General features: G+C 36.5%; 1 protein-coding gene across 2 annotated transcripts in view; it reads left to right on the top strand.

Annotated features, from left to right (window-relative positions):
- The first annotated feature begins 414 nt into the window (after window positions 1-414).
- Window positions 415-13,520, top strand: part of DCTN4 (dynactin subunit 4) — a 32,987-nt gene continuing 19,881 nt past the window's right edge. Inside the window, exons 1-5 of one of the 2 annotated variants that reach the window (XM_061424058.1) lie at window positions 415-644; window positions 3,173-3,243; window positions 5,345-5,523; window positions 10,388-10,431; window positions 12,516-12,623. In XM_061424058.1, coding sequence (XP_061280042.1) covers window positions 510-644; window positions 3,173-3,243; window positions 5,345-5,523; window positions 10,388-10,431; window positions 12,516-12,623 — 537 coding nt within the window. In that variant the 5' untranslated portion in view covers window positions 415-509. The remainder of the gene's footprint in view (window positions 645-3,172; window positions 3,244-5,344; window positions 5,524-10,387; window positions 10,432-12,515; window positions 12,624-13,520) is intronic. The other variant, XM_061424057.1, reaches the window with a different exon arrangement.

Genomic DNA, 13,520 nt, shown 5'->3' with positions numbered 1-13,520 from the left:
CTATAGGTCAATAGTAAGATTGTCGGAGGGGAAGTGCTGGTGTGCACTCTTAAGTTTCTAGTTTCCAAGAAACTCTGTCTCAGAAGCCCTCCATCTAACTTCTGGAGATTTGTTTGGAAAGTGAGAGCGGGAGAGTTTTAAATAAAAGAGCAACCTTCCTGTTAGAAATGAAGGAAAGAACAGTACTGAGTCTGTCTGGATTTGATCTGCGATTCCACATCTAGCAAAACAACGGTCTGAGCTCCGTCCGGGCGGTTGACACTCACAAAAATGCCGGAGGGGGACGAGCTTGGGGAGCCGAAGTTGGGAGGACAGGCCCCAACCAGGGGTAGAAAGCTGGTATCCCAGCTGAGCATGCGCATTTTGACTTTCGTCCTGCGCAAAGCCCCACTTGCTCGGAAAGCTTACGTCAAAGTCTACGTTGAAATACGTAAGGAAGGAAGCTAGGAAAACGCCGGCCCTCGGGTCACGTGATGCGACGGGAGCGTCGTTGACTCCTCCCCCACAAGATGGCGTCCTTGCTGCAATCGGAGCGGGTTCTCTATCTAGTCCAGGGAGAAAAGAAGGTTCGGGCCCCGCTGTCGCAGCTTTACTTCTGCCGCTATTGTAGCGATCTGCGGTCGTTGGAATGTGTGTCTCACGAGGTAATGCAGTCGTCCCGTGAAGAGTGTGTGTGTTGGGGGATGGGGGAGGCGTTCCCCCTAGTCACCGCGACCAGCGGGGAAGTTCTGGCAGTTGGAGGCGGGTAGTCATTTTCCTAGCATGCTGATTGGCTTTGTCTTCCGTCACTCAGTTTTGTCTGTGATTTAATTTGCTTATAATTTGTCACTTGGAAAGGAGGAGCGGCCTTGGGTGGGGCTGAGCGGCCTTTCTGTTCTAGCGTGTCTTCTGATTGGACAAACTAGACTTTGGGGACCCTGGCCATCTGCTAGGGGGTTTGGTAATTGGGCAGGTTGTGGGGGGGAAAGATGTGGGGGTGCTTAGTTAAGGCCCCTTGAGGGGCGAGATACGGTCTTCCCAGGATTGATTGAGGTAGTGGGAAAGTCTGCGGTCGTTCTCATCCAAGCGCCTCCTATCCTGGAAGTTCTGCCTGTCCCTCCTTGGGCAGAAACCCCGCCTTCTGACTGCCTTGTTCTGTTTCCTGGCCCAGCCCACGGCCTGCTGCAGAGAAGAGGGTTGGGATGGAGTGAGCTGAGAGAAAAGCGTTTAGAATCGGATCTGTTGTTTAAGAAGCTCAAAGTATTATATTTATGGCGCTCCTCCTGGGGGTACATTTCTGTCTTTCACTAATACAAGTGGGCTTTGGAGGTGGGATTGCTCAGAATGTAGAAGACCCCACCCTGGGGAGGGAAAAATCATCAACGAATAACAAAGCCCCAAAACGTCTGCAGCACTTGGCACGTGTTCATTCAGTAAGCTTTGGGGATTAAAAGACGGGTTAAGACATAAATCCTGCTCTTGAGTTACTTGCAGGCTCCTGAAGGAAAAGCTGATTAGTATTAATAATACATAGTTTCTGCTTATTCAGTACTTTCTGTATGCCATGTGCTTTACATAATCTTCTTTAATCATTCTACAAACCAACAGAATAAATACCTTTTTTTAAAAAACCACTTTACCGTTATAAGGGGTTTCATGGTGGCTCAGTCTGTAAAGAATCCGCCTGCAATGCAGGAGACGCTAGTTCGATACCCGGATGGGGAAGATCCTCTAGCGGAGGGCATGACAACCGACTTAAGTATTCTTACCTGGAGAATCCCATGGACAGAGGAGCCTGGTGGGTTACAGCCCAGGGGTCGCAAAGGGTCGGACAGGACAGAAGTGACTGATGACTCTTGTACTTCACAGTTAAAGAAACACACATAATGTTTGCATTATGTCACACAGCCAGAAATTTGAGGAAGGAAGGAAGGACCAGGATTTGAAACCAAGCAGCCTGATTCAGTGGACTTCAGTCAGGATCCCTGGACTGTTAAAAATGCTTATGAGAATATGTCCTATACTATAAGCCATTTTACACATTATTAATTACAATTTTATTGAGAATATTTTTCATACTATTCAGAATAGTCAGAAAAAGCAGTTAAATAACACAAGGGAAAAAGAAAAATCAATGCTGTATTATATACAGCATTTGTTTTTCTCTATTAGCACTTTGTATACTTATCCCTTTGGCAGGTCCTTTGTCTCTATGATGCCTCCCTGTCCAGCTTCACCTCCAGAATTTACTGATTAGATTCTCATTTGGTGATCAGTAGGGAGCTAGTTTTCATAATCTGTAAGGACACCATCAGCTAGGACATTCAGTCTGTGACTGTATCTTTTATGGACTGGTGTGCACCTGTGAAACAGAAGCCATTAGGGTTTGGGGAAGGATGATGCCAATGAGGGCTGAAGCAGTCCAGAAAGTTCTAATGGGGAGCCTGAAATTGGAGCTGCACTTGAAGGGAGGAGCATAATTCAGAAAGGAACAAAAAGAAATGAATTACATTTTGCCTTTTATGATAAGTAAGTGCAAATATAAGTTAACAGTACTGTATTTGTGTTCCTGGTGACTATTTGAGCAGCAACTTTATCAGTGAATTTAATTGTTACACTATGTTTTCGAGCTAAATACAATAAGACTATCTTGTTAACTTAGTAGTTTAATTTGCCATTTAAAAACCTCTAGTTGGTTGGCTATAGGTGACTTTGTAACTGTTAGTTTATGCTTTTCTTCAGTGAACATGTAATAAATATATCAGTAACTAGAGAACTTTTAAAATCTCTCTTAACTATTAAAGTGCAGTCCAGTTATTGCAGTCCCATAAAGCTAGATTAGATAAAAGGATATTTGATCACAGCTTCATAAATTGGATTATGTGTTAATCTATTTAGATTATCATAGAGTCTTCTTTAACATAAACATAGTTTAACATGTCTAATACATAAAACCCTGGTGAAAGGGAATAGGAAAATTCAGAAAAGAAAAATGATTTCAGAAAATTCAGAGGTTAAGAAAAAAACAGGTGATTTTTATAAGAATAAACCCTATGCTGGAAACAGTCCAAGTTCTTTGCCACAACGATGGTCTCTTATCTGCTGCTGCAGAATAATTTATTTTAAATTTCACTATTTGTTACAGGTATATACACAAGCCAAGATGATTTTTTGATTTCTTGTTTCATTCTAGGTGGACTCCCATTATTGTCCCAGTTGTTTAGAAAATATGCCATCGGCTGAAGCCAAACTAAAAAAGAACAGGTAAGACTGGGATCCATTTTTCCTATTTTCCACAGCTATATTTTAATAGCTGGTAAGAAAACACATGAAATTAGCTGTTTTTCTTTTTTTAGCATCATTTTTTTTTGCCAAAGGTGACTCTTGCATTTAAAAAAAAATAAATTGTATTTTATAACAGTTTTGGACTTAAGATTATTGTGAAGATGATACAGAGAATTCCCTTTAATCCTCACCCTGTCTCCCCTGTTGTAAATGTCATATATTAGTATGGTATTATTTGTCTCAATTAATGAATATTATTGGTAGCATTATTATTAAATTTAGATTTCCTCAATTTTTCTCCTAATCTCATTTTTTTGTTCTAGGATCCTATTCAGGATACCCACATTGTATTTAATAGTCATATCTCTTTAGGCCCCTCTTGCTGTGAAGTTTTGTTAGACTTTCCTTGGTTTTGAGGAGTACTGGTAAGATATTTTGTAGAATGTCCCTTGATTGGAAGTTGTCTAATGCTTTTGTCATCATCTGAGAGAATGTGTTATGGGGACGAGGATCACATAGGTAAAGTGTATCTTTCACCACGTCATATCAGGGGTGTATACCACCAATATAACTTTTCACTGTAGATGTTAACCTTGATTACTTGGCTTGAGCTATTGTTTGTCAGATTATTCTGATGTAAAGTTACCTTTTTTTTAATCCCGTTTTCCTTTTCCATACCATACTCGGGAAGGAAATGTACTAATACAGCCCACACTTAACTAGTAGCGAGCTATGCTTCCCTTCCATAAGAGCTATCTCCATGAATTATTTGGAATTCTTTTACATGGAAGATTTTTCTCTTTTTTCTTTTTTATTTATTTAATCATTTACTTAAAGCAGTGTGGACTTGTGAATATTTTTGTATACTTCAGGTTATACTCCAATACTACTATTTTTTTTTAACTCAGGTTGTTCCAGCTTTGGCCATTATAACCCTCTTTTAGTAGACTTCTGTCTCCCTTTGGCGTACCCCCATCATTTTATGGCATTGAGGGGGAGTGAAGCATTATTCAATTGTTTGAGAAATGTCCTACTTACCCCAGGCTTACCTATATTTTCTGTCCCAGAGTGCCTTTTACTAGAGATTGGTATTAAAAATCAAGATCTGAGTAGTAGATATGCTCATTGTTACTGGTGCCATTTTGGTTTTTAGCATGGTGTGGAAGTCCTTTGCAACCAGTCACACCTTGTACCTCCATGGATATAAACCACTATTTGTCCTTCCTGTCCTGGAGAAACAGGTCCATATAAACCAGCTTTGTATGCCATCCATACCTTTATTTTATCATTTAATCCTCAAAGTATCCCTTTAAGGTAGGTACTATTATTATTCTTACTTGAGAATATTGTCCAGTAGCAAAATATAACAGAAAATTGGAGTTATGGAACTTCAGAGCAAGTCTATGACTGAAGGTACAGTCTTGATCATCTCAGATGGTAGAAAAGTAGAAAACTTTCTACTAGAAAAACAGAAAGGCATGGGGGCCGCTGTAGGGGAATGTTGACTGGTTCACTAGGAAAAGTAATGCCTGAAGAGAGCAGAAAGCCCTGAAAATGCCACCCTTCTGAACCATTTCACCTTGGTAGCATTATTTGGTATCTGTTTCAGCTCTCTGGCACAGCAAACAAGCAGTTATTTTCCAAACCCAATTTCACAGCTTATTGAATTGTTGCCTCTCAGTTTTCCATTGTTCAATTGGTCTGTCCTCTCTAAAGTCATAAGCTGTGACGTTTCTTTGTCCACAGAATCTTTGTGGTCTTTGCGAGCTTAAGAAGAGTCTAAAAGTTAACTCCAGACTGTTAACAGTGATTCCCTCTGTGAAATAGGCTTGGGTCATGCTGTAGTTATCAGGAACTTTGGTGATGATGACACATTTAAAAAAATAATTAGCATGTAATGTTTTTGAAATTTTAAAACAGTTTATAAAAGTCTCTTCAGAGTACTTTTTGATTTCTTTTTGTTTGGGAGCCACCCTTATATTTCTCTCTTGAATTCCTGACATACAGAACAATGTCTTGACGTAGTAGATGCTTGGTAAATATTTGTTGAATGAATCAGTGGTTGTTTGTTGTATTCTAGATGTGCCAACTGCTTTGACTGTCCTGGCTGTATGCACACCCTCTCCACTCGGGCAACAAGCATCTCTACACAGCTTCCAGATGACCCAGCCAAGACCACCATGAAGAAAGCCTACTATTTGGCCTGTGGATTTTGTCGCTGGACATCTAGAGATGTGGGCATGGCAGATAAATCTGTGGGTGAGTGAGGTGGACTTCAGCATGAGATTTTGTGAAATCAGCAGAGTTGTAATTGCACACAAATCATGAATTCTGTTACTTGTTGGGAGGTAGGTGATAAATTCAGAGTATTTTGCCACTAAATCTTCTATGTTCCCAAATTCTCATATTTCATTGGAAACTGGGTATTCTTAAGGTTGGTAAAATAGCATTTATATATCTGACATGTTTTTTTACAATCAAAAGATTAATGTTCTTCATAAAAAATAATTGCTGCTGATGGTGAAATACACCATGAACAAACTTCAAAGATTAAAGTGGCCAATCTTATATCATATTTAACAGACTACAGATAAATAAGCAAAAATAAGGAACCCTTATAAATCAATAGGGAAGCTACCCAAGAGAAAAAAAAAAAATGTCAATATGAACAGCAGCCCTCAGAAATGGAAATAAAAATATTCAATAACCAGAATGTGCACAGATCATTGGAATTTATTTTTTTGCACACAACTTGGTGAGATGATTTCTTTTAAGTCAATAAATATGCAAAAGGATATGTTTCAGTTTTACTAGTAATCAGGAAAATGCATATTAAAACTTAATCCATTGATTTGGCAAAATTTTTAAAATCTGGTAGTATGACAGAAATATAGGAAAATCGTTTGTCTGCTACCACCTTAGATAGCAGTTTGACATTTATTAAACTTTTAAATTGCTTTTATTCTTTTACCCAAAAATTCCATGTCCTGGAACATTCAAACACATGCTTAAAGAGACATCTATATATATCATAAGTGATACAGAAAAGTTATGTGTGTTTGGACCTAAAGACAGTCTAAAAATGTTAATTACCTTTCCATCATTTTTGTGTTTCAAAGCAGAGGTTGCACTTAATCTTTACTAGGAAACTTCCTTTATTTTTTCCTTTTCTGTACTCCATGGTTAATAACAGACACACACTCTTTATTACAGTCAGTTCAGAATCTTGAGTTGCTATTTGTTTTTTATATAAACAGTAGCACTGCTAACTCTCCATTGTCTTTTTTCTTTCTGAAATTTCATTAAGTTTCTAAACATTTTTTAGACTTATTAAAAATTACCATTTTTAGGTTTTCATTAAAAATGTCAACTTACCAACAAGGACCTGTTGTATAGCACATGGAACTCAGTGTTACGTGCTAGCCTGAATGAGAGGGAGGTTTGGAGGAGAATGGGTCCATGTGTATGTATGGCTGAGTCGCTTCGCTGTTCACCTGAAACTGCCACAGCACTGTTAGTTGGCTGTACCCCAATACAAGATGTTTAAAGTTTGAAAAATAGTCAGCTTACTAATACATGAGGAAGCCAATTAAAAAGTTACTATGTTATTTGATGTAACTCAAATAAAGATGGACATTAGGTAAAAATTTCCTATAGTTTCTTATATAATTTGGTAGTAAAAATGGGTGAAGTTCTTTCAGATTCAACTCTGTTCTTAAAACTTAATTCTTGATTTTCTCGAGTTTGCGCTTTGGTGTAGAATGCCTGAGCTCTTGGTTGTTTTCCTAATTTCATACATTATATTGATAAAACATTCTTCAAAAACAAAAACTTAACAAACAAGTTTCTTAAAGTGTTTGTTGGTGGGTAGGTATTTCCTGAAATATGATATTTATATTGGAAAGTTTCTGTACCATCTTTTTAGATTGTCAGTAAATATTTGTGTCTTAATGTCAGTGTAGCAAGTAAATTGTTTAAATTTGTTTATGAATTTAAGTTAAACGTAAAAAACAACCTCAAAGTGGCACTTAGTTCAGTGAATTCAAGTGTATTTTTTCCATGTTTGTATTTTGTTTGTTTTTATCAGATTAAACAAAACCTAGATATCCAAATAGATTTCTCAGTTTGTTACTCTGTAAGTCTTTTTTTGATACTTTTTGAACTATAAACCATTAGGATTGGATAATTTATTTTTTAGAATTTAAAGCCTGTGCTTATTTCTAGAAATCTAGCTTCTGTGAGGGTATCTTGACAGTGATAATTGAATACTCGGAGCTCTTAAGAAGTACAAATAATTTCATTTCTTCCATGATGTCATTGGTATCTGAGAAGCCCTGAAACCACTTTAGTTACAACTATTTGTTTATTTGTAAGTAAGCCTTTGTGTCAGTAATGTGCAAAAACTTATAATGAGATCATAATGGCACTCAAATTTGTGTTTAGAATCAATCAGCAGTTCTAAAAATGCAATTAGGTAAAACTTAAGATTTTTCTAATTACTGAAACATTTTTTTCACATAATTATTTTTCATGTTTGCCTTAAGTAAAACAGCTTTTAAAATATAAATATTGTACTAAAGGTTGTTACTGCTGCCATTTCCCGCAAGGAGTTACCGTATCACCTTCAACAGGAGTCGTTTTTATTTGGGAAAAAAATTATTTTTATAAAAATAATACACATTCATCAACTTACCACTCAACTTAAGAAATTAAACAGAACTAAAACAGTGTCAGCCCAGTATAGCCTTCCTCCCATTCCATCTGCCTTCTCTTTCCTAGAGAGAGATGGTCATCGGTCTTGAATTCAGGTTTTCATCAGTTCTTTACATATTTTTGCAGTTCTCCACATAACGTATGTAGCCATTAGCAAGTGTGTTTCTCAACTTGAAACAAATAGAACCTTGTTTTATGTATCCTGCTACAACTTCTCTCTATCCAGTTTGTTTGTGGTGTGTAGTAGTGATGGTCAGTGATTCATGCCTGGCTTAACCACAGTTTACTTTTTTAGTCTCTTCCGAATGGATGTTTAGGTTGCTTTCAATTTTTTGCCTCTAACAACAGTGCTGTTAGAATCATTCTTACATGTGTTTCCTGTCATAGGAGCAAGGATTTCTCTGCATAATTTAAAGTAAAATTGCTGGTTGTAAGATGTGTACATCATTAGCTCTCCAAAACGTGTTTACCAATTTTTGCTCCCACAAATATATGAGTGAACTATTCACTGCTCCACATCCTTGGCAGCTCTTGGTACTGTTGACTTCTTCCAAGTTTTTCCAAACTCATGGTTGTGAAATGGTACCTCCTACTTTTTTTCCCTTTTTTGGCTTAGCTTTATTGAGATATAATTTACATATAATGAAACTCAGCAATTTTAAGTGTAGAATGCTTTGATTTTGGACAAATATGTATAGCCACATAGCCACCTCCACAGTGGTGATATAGAATATTTCTGTCACCCCAAAAAAGTTGTCTCATGCCCTAGTCAGTTCCTTCCCCGCACCTCCTGGCCCTTGACTACAACTAATTTGCTTTCTTTCACTGTAATTGTGCCTTTTTTAGAAGTCTACATAGTTGGCGTGTTTTAATCTTTTGTGTCTGGCTTCTTTCTCTTAGTATAGTGCTTCTGAGATTCTTTCATGTTTTTGCTGGGTTTTTTTGAGTTATATTCCATTGTACGGGTATACCATATTTTGTTTATTCATTCTGGAGTTGATAGACACTGAAATTTTTTCCAGTTTGAGGCTCATATGAATAAAACTGGTTATGAACTTTTGCTTACAAGTTTTACTGTAAATACGTATTTTCATTTTTCACAAGTGTTTACCTAGGAATTGAATTGCTGAGTCATGGGGTTAAGTGTTTGTTTACCTTGACTGAAAACTGTTTCTCTAAGTACAGTTAGAGTACTGTTTCTCTAAGTACAGTTAGGCTGTACAGTTTCAGGTCCTCACCAGCAAAGGAGGAGAGTTCCATTTCCTCAATAACCATTAGTATTGTTGGTCTTTTTCATTTTGGCCATTCTAGTGAGTATAGTGATACTTCATTGTGGTTTTAAGTTGCATTTTCTTAATATGCTTATTTGCCATCTATGTATTTTTTTTGGTGAAGTGTTCGTACAAATCTTTTGCCTATTTGCCTGTTTTTAAACTAAGCTTTTATCTTTTTGTTGAGTTATGAGAGTTCTATATTGTGGATACAAGCCCTTTGTTGAATATATGTTTCACAGATATTATCTCCCAGTCTGTGGCTTGCCTTTTTATTTTCTCAACAGCGTCTTTTGAAAAACACAAATTTTTAATTTTGATGAGGTTCAGTTTATCAATTTTTTTATATATAATTTGTCCTTTTGTGTCCTAGTGGAGAAACTTTAGCTTAACCCAAGGTTGTTAAGATTTTCACTTTTGTTTTCTTCCAGGAATATTATGTTTTAGCTTTTAAGTGTGAGTTTATTACCATTTCATGGCAAATTTTGTAAATGTTGTGAGGTTAAGGGTTGAGGTTAATTTTTTATAAATTTGTGTAAATTGTTATAGTACCATTTGTTGAAAGTATTCGTTACGGTTTTACTTTCAGCTTTCTGGAATAATTTTTTCCTTTATGATTTGTTTGTGCTTTTGTTTCTTATGTTAAGAAACTCTTCTCTAAACCAAGGTCATAGAAATTGCACAATATTATAGGTAAGGGCAAATTCTCTGGAGTCAGACTGCCTGCGTTTGAATTGTGGCTTTATTACTTACTATCTCCTTGACTTTGGGCAAGTTATTTAACTCTCTGAGCTTCAATTTCCTCATTTGTAAAATGAGACTAATAATGAAAGTCCCTACCTCAGAGGGTTATTATGAGAATAAAATGAAGTTTGATACATTTCAAATACCTGGCAGAGAAAGTATACATGTATTAGTTGTAGAGGTGGTCCTAGTGGTGGTGATTATTATCACCATCATTATATTTAAAGAAAGAATTTAATTCTAAGCACTCTGGCCTATGTAATTTCTAGGACTCTTTCTTGAAAATTCTGTGATTTTATGTTTTTAAGTTTAAGTCTGTGGCCTGCAGATGACCTGTTTTTGTGAAAATAAAATCAGATTATGTAAGCCTTGTTTAATATTCCTTTATTTTTCAGCTAGTGGTGGTTGGCAGGAACCTGAAAATCCTCACACGCAACGGGTGAGTAAAGGGTCATCAGAGAGAGGATGACATGAGGAAAGATGAGGAAAAAGACCATTTTATCAGTGAATATGGCTTAGGCTTATAAATCCATGGTGTGTGTTTTGGTGTCTTTTACACTTAGAAAGTGCTTCTCGTGTAAGACATTAAATCATAATGACAGTTTTTTTCCAGCCTGACTTAAGTTAATAGAGAAACCTAAGAGTAATTTTATTTCTGTATGCTTGTGAATTGGAAAAAGGAAATAATATGTTTCTGTTTTCCATATACCCACGAACTAAGTTAAAGGTCCATTTGTTCTCAGAAATATCATATCATCAACATGTAAACATATCAGCATATAAACATCTTAAGTCTTGGAAACACCACTAATTTAGAAGATGCTCTTGAAATCAGTAGCAATCATGATGTAGACATCCTTTAATAGTTCACAGTGAATTGATCTCTGCCGTGTAAATTAGGACTGATTTTGTTGCCTCGGAAGCAGAGTATTAGAAAGATGGTGAAATGTAATTGAAATGAAGTTGTATAGTCAAACTGGAAATTAAATAATAATTAATAATTATTCACTTATGACCTCAGCTAAAATTAGAAATACTGAAAATATCCTGGATGGGAGTGTATCCAATTGGACCTTTTCATATACTATTGTCAGTGTGAACTAGTACAGTTTTCTTGGTCTCTCAGCAGTATCTACTTCCTGGACTCTGACATACAGAAATACTTGTACTTATGCACGAAAATATGTATATTCAGTTACCAAGCAGTTATCAAGCATATGCTCCATTCTGTGTGCCAGGGACCATGCTGAGCAATAGGATTATATGACCTTTCCTCTCACAGAGTTTAAGACTGATGGGAAAACAAAATCAGTTAATCCCCAGATAAAGGAAAAACTCAAAGTAATGTGAAGGAGAGAGAAGCTGTGCGTGTGAGCATTTATTGTAGGGAATTTGAATTAGATAAGTCTACATCTGAGGATTGCACTAGGATCTGAGGACAACAGGCAGAGAAGGGAAAGAATTTAGGGTGGAGGAACACCCAAGGCAAAGAGCTTGTAAGTGGAAGGAGCAAGTTGTAGACCAGTGGGCAAGTGTGCCATAGTGGAGCGTTGCGGTAGGTGAATAGAGAAAAGGATTTGGAGTCAAACTGTGCAGAACTATGTGGACCAAGTTAAGGCATTTGAGAAGCCTTTAAAGCAGAAGAGCTGACAGGATCAGATAAGTGTTTCTAAAAGATAATTACTGTTGACTTGATAGAACAAGAGTGGGTATCAGGAGACCATTTAAGTGCTCTCAGAGGAAACGGTTAAATACCTTTAGGACACCTGTACCATTTAATAAGATGCAACCTTTAAAAAGAATGAGGTGAATCTATTAATATATGTACTGAGTGGAAAATTCACACATAAAGTAAAAAAGTTTTAAAAGAGCAAGTTTTTTTCCCCTTATATGAAAAATATAAAGATCTATATTTATTTTGCACATATAAAAATTCTATGTCTATGCCTGCATTTTTTAATGTATACAGAATATATCATACCTGTGCCTGTGTGTAAGAAAGATTTCTAACCTGTAGTAGTGGATACCTGTGGTGAGGAGAAGAATGAACATGGGCATGAGACATAAAAGAGAAATTTTCTTTTCTATTCTTTATATTTCTATATTGCTTGAACTTTTCACAGTTGTATGTCTTTTATGATTAAACTATATTTTTGAAATGAAAATATATGTTGGAGTTGAGAAAATAGAGTATGAAATGTCACACTTGGAAATAGATGGTCCCGTGGCCATGCCAGGAAAATAGGATTGGTTGTGAGGGGAATTAAGCAGTGAAGTAAAAGAGCAGTGAAAAGAGAACATGGAATTTTCATGCCTTTTCATTGCTCATTTCTTCTGTTGTTGAACTTGAAAGTTCCATTTCAATTCTGAAAATAGATCATGAAAGGAAGACAGATTCTTTTCTGGGAAGAGACACTTGCCCACTTTAATGTGTCTTTTCTATTCATTATATCTCTAGTCAGTTTACTTGATGTATTTCCTAAGCTTCTTGTTAGCTGTTTCAAATACTTTGATTTCTTACAGATGAACAAACTGATTGAATATTACCAGCAGCTTGCTCAGAAGGAGAAGGTTGAGCGAGATCGCAAGAAACTGGCACGGCGTAGAAACTATATGCCTTTGGCTTTTTCGGTGAGAACTTGGTATAAAGAGGAGTTTCCAATTCACTGATCAAGACCAGTATGGCATAAGAGTGGTGAACATTTCAGAAAGTGGCCATTGTCCCTGGATTCCTGAATGATGGCTAGCAAAAAAAGGTCCCTTAGGTGATAGGTGTCTAAGTCCAGTGGGTATGCTTTTGCCATATCATTAGGTCTGTTTGAGTTCTTTGAGTTTTAAGTACATTTGTGTTTCTTTCTCCATCACTCCCCTCTATCATCTTCTTATTTCCTAAAGAGGTTACTATTAGTTTTGTAGGCACCCACATTTACAGCTTTTGCATATTACAGAAAGTCAGAAGAATATGAACAAATGGTAGATTTTACTCATGTTACACATGTAGTCCACCCACCTCTGGCATCCTGGTAGTAGTGATTTCTGGACTTCAGTTATCATAATTTTTTGGCACCTTCCAGTATTTTTCCAATGTGAAAAATACTGACTTTTATACTGAGCTTTTTTATGGTTAAATAAGTAGTAATATATACAGGTGTAATTTTGATAGAAATTATTGATCAAAGTTATTCTTTACTAGTTTGTAAACTACCAATTAGAAATGAGAAATTAGGGTTTGAAGTTTTTGCCGTTGTCCCCCCAAGTTTTATTTGCTCCCAGAATAATTTACTTTTTGTGTGTTTGCTTGGAGCCAAGCAGGTTGGCATTTAATAAATAATGTTTCTTGAATGGCAGTGATGTATCAAACTCAGTGCTGAGTTCTTTATGCATATTACTGTGCTTAATCCTTACAACAGTCCTGTGTAGTAGGTGGTATATTCCCATTTTACACTGAAGGGAATGAGACTTGTAATGGTTAAATAAATTCTTGTACTGCTTCTGCCTGAGAATTAGTTAAGCCATTAAAACCCTAAG

This window comes from Bos javanicus, chromosome 7 (assembly GCF_032452875.1).
Source record: "Bos javanicus breed banteng chromosome 7, ARS-OSU_banteng_1.0, whole genome shotgun sequence".
NCBI lineage: Eukaryota > Metazoa > Chordata > Mammalia > Artiodactyla > Bovidae > Bos > Bos javanicus.
Note: the sequence above shows the minus strand (reverse complement) of the source record. Positions and strands in the feature narration are given on the sequence as shown.